The sequence below is a fragment of the Babylonia areolata genome, chromosome 7 (assembly GCF_041734735.1).
Source record: "Babylonia areolata isolate BAREFJ2019XMU chromosome 7, ASM4173473v1, whole genome shotgun sequence".
Taxonomy (NCBI): domain Eukaryota; kingdom Metazoa; phylum Mollusca; class Gastropoda; order Neogastropoda; family Buccinidae; genus Babylonia; species Babylonia areolata.
This window is the reverse complement of record NC_134882.1, coordinates 11,937,981-11,940,480: the sequence shown is the minus strand read 5'-3', so window position 1 is coordinate 11,940,480 and position 2,500 is coordinate 11,937,981. Positions and strand designations below refer to the sequence as shown.

The following is a 2,500-nucleotide window of genomic DNA, read 5'->3' as shown; positions in this document are numbered from 1 at the left end:
TGTGTGGTGTGGTGTATGGAGTGCATTGTGTGATGTGGTGTTTGGAGTGCAATGTGTGGTGTGGTGTATGGAGTGCATTGTGTGGTGTGGTGTTTGGAGTGCATTGTGTGGTGTGGTGTTTGGAGTGCATTGTGTGATGTGGTGTTTGGAGTGCATTGTGTGATGTGGCGTTTGGAGTGCTTTGTGTGATGTGGTGTTTGGAGTGCATTGTGTTTGGAGTGCATTGTGTGGTGTGGTGTTTGGAGTGCATTGTGTGGTGTGGTGTTTGGAGTGCATTGTGTGATGTGGTGTTTGGAGTGCATTGTGTGGTGTGGCGTTTGGAGTGCATTGTGTGATGTGGCGTTTGGAGTGCATTGTGTGATGTGGCGTTTGGAGTGCATTGTGTGGTGTGGTATTTGGAATGCATTGTGTGATGTGGCGTTTGGAGTGCATTGTGTGGTGTGGCGTTTGGAGTGCTTTGTGTGATGTGGTGTTTGGAGTGCATTGTGTGATGTGGTGTTTGGAGTGCATTGTGTGGTGTGGCGTTTGGAGTGCTTTGTGTGATGTGGTGTTTGGAGTGCTTTGTGTGATGTGGCGTTTGGAGTGCATTGTGTTTGGAGTGCATTGTGTGATGTGGTGTTTGGAGTGCATTGTGTTTGGAGTGCTTTGTGCGATGTGGTGTTTGGAGTGCATTGTGTGATGTGGTGTTTGGAGTGCATTGTGTGGTGTGGCGTTTGGAGTGCTTTGTGTGATGTGGTGTTTGGAGTGCTTTGTGTGATGTGGCGTTTGGAGTGCATTGTGTTTGGAGTGCATTGTGTGATGTGGTGTTTGGAGTGCATTGTGTTTGGAGTGCTTTGTGTGATGTGGTGTTTGGAGTGCATTGTGTTTGGAGTGCTTTGTGTGATGTGGCGTTTGGAGTGCATTGTGTTTGGAGTGCATTGTGTGATGTGGTGTTTGGAGTGCATTGTGTTTGGAGTACATTGTGTGATGTGGTGTTTGGAGTGCATTGTGTTTGGAGTGCATTGTGTGGTGTGGTGTTTGGAGTGCATTGTGTGGTGTGGTATTTGGAGTGCATTGTGTGATGTGGCGTTTGGTGTGGGAGTGCTTTGTGTGATGTGGCGTTTGGAGTGTATTCTGTGATGTGGCGTTTGGTGTGAGTGTTTTTTCTATAGGGTGTTTGATGTGGTGTCTGATGTGGTATTATGTGGTTCCTTGTTCCTTGATGTGGTGTGTGTGTGCTGTTGTTGTTGTTGTCGTTGTTGTTGCTCTTGTTTACTGTTGTGTGCTTGATGTAGTGTGACTGTTTTTTGTGTGTGGTATGCTTTAAGTGGTGTGGGATGTCTCTTGGCGAGTTGAGGTGTTCATTGTGCTGCGTTTTTTATGTGTTTTCGTGTGTGTGTGTGTGTGTGTGTGTGTGTGTGTGTGTGTGTGTGTGTGCGTGCGTGCGTGTGTGTGCGTGCGTGCGTGCGTGTGTGTGTGTGTGTGCGTGTGTGATATAGCGTGATCCAGTGTAGCTGTGGTATAAACTGCGTTTATGCTCAAAGCCTATTTTTGTGGTGTGTGATAACTGATTATGGTGTGGCATGGTGTTGTAAAATTTGGAGAGAAGATAAGGAGAAGAAGAAGAAAAAAAAACCCGTTTAACATGACTTCATTTACTTTTCAGGGTGGGTTCGTTCTCAGCGAATGGTGGTTAGCGTACTGGTAAGTGAGCCAAACAGCCTGTGTTTATTCCCAGCAGATGAACCAAAAACAAAATCACTTTCTTTCATAGTCTTCGTAAAATATGCTTCGTCTGCTTCATATTGAAACATTTCATCATCATCATCATCAAATCAACAGCTTGGCAGAAACCCAATAATGGTAAAGTCATTTCATACCTTGTCATACTTGGGCTCTTATAATAATTGTTATTGGCAAGAATTGTGTACACTTGTAAAAGCAAAAAGTTGCTGTATTCGTTTGGTGTTTGGTATCTAGCGCCCTATGACTTATACTGAATTTGATGTGCGTAAGATGTTAGTGTCTTCCATTATAAAACTAATTACCATATATGTTGATTTTTAACCTGCAAGCATGCATGAAATATCGAATGTTTCTTCCATAATGAGACTGATTTCCACGAACACTGTTACATACATGAAACATGAAGTTGTATTCTCTTAGGTCTGAAAATGTTTCAGTTTAAAGCAAATTTTCGATGAATGTAAAAAGGGTGATTGAAAAACATATTTATTTCATTTCTTTTTCTTCCTCTTGCTCCTCCTCCTCCTTCTTCTTCTTCTTCTTCCTCTTTCTCCTCCTCCTCCTCCTCCTCCTTCTTCTTCTTCTTCTTCTTCTTCTTCTTCTTCTTCTTCTTCTTCTTCTTCTTCTTCTTCTTCTTCTTCTTCTCCTCCTCCTCCTCTTCCTCTTACTCCTCCTCCTCCTCCTCCTTCTTCTTCTTCCTCTTTCTCCTCCTCCTCCTCCTCCTTCTTCTTCTTGCTCCTCCTGCTCCTCCTCCTCCTCCTCTTCTCCTCCTCCT

At 44.0% G+C, this 2,500-nt stretch overlaps 1 protein-coding gene across 5 annotated transcripts in view; it reads left to right on the top strand.

Moving 5' to 3' along the window:
• The window catches only part of LOC143283707 (ATP-binding cassette sub-family C member 4-like), a 168,581-nt gene that overhangs the window by 68,988 nt on the left and 97,093 nt on the right, over nt 1–2,500 (top strand). For all 5 annotated transcript variants that reach the window (XR_013055442.1, XM_076589955.1, XM_076589956.1 and 2 more), the window contains one exon: nt 1,646–1,683. Coding sequence is in view for 4 of the 5 variants with exons in the window: in XM_076589955.1 (XP_076446070.1) it covers nt 1,646–1,683 (38 nt within the window). In the remaining variant the exon portion in view is untranslated. The remainder of the gene's footprint in view (nt 1–1,645; nt 1,684–2,500) is intronic.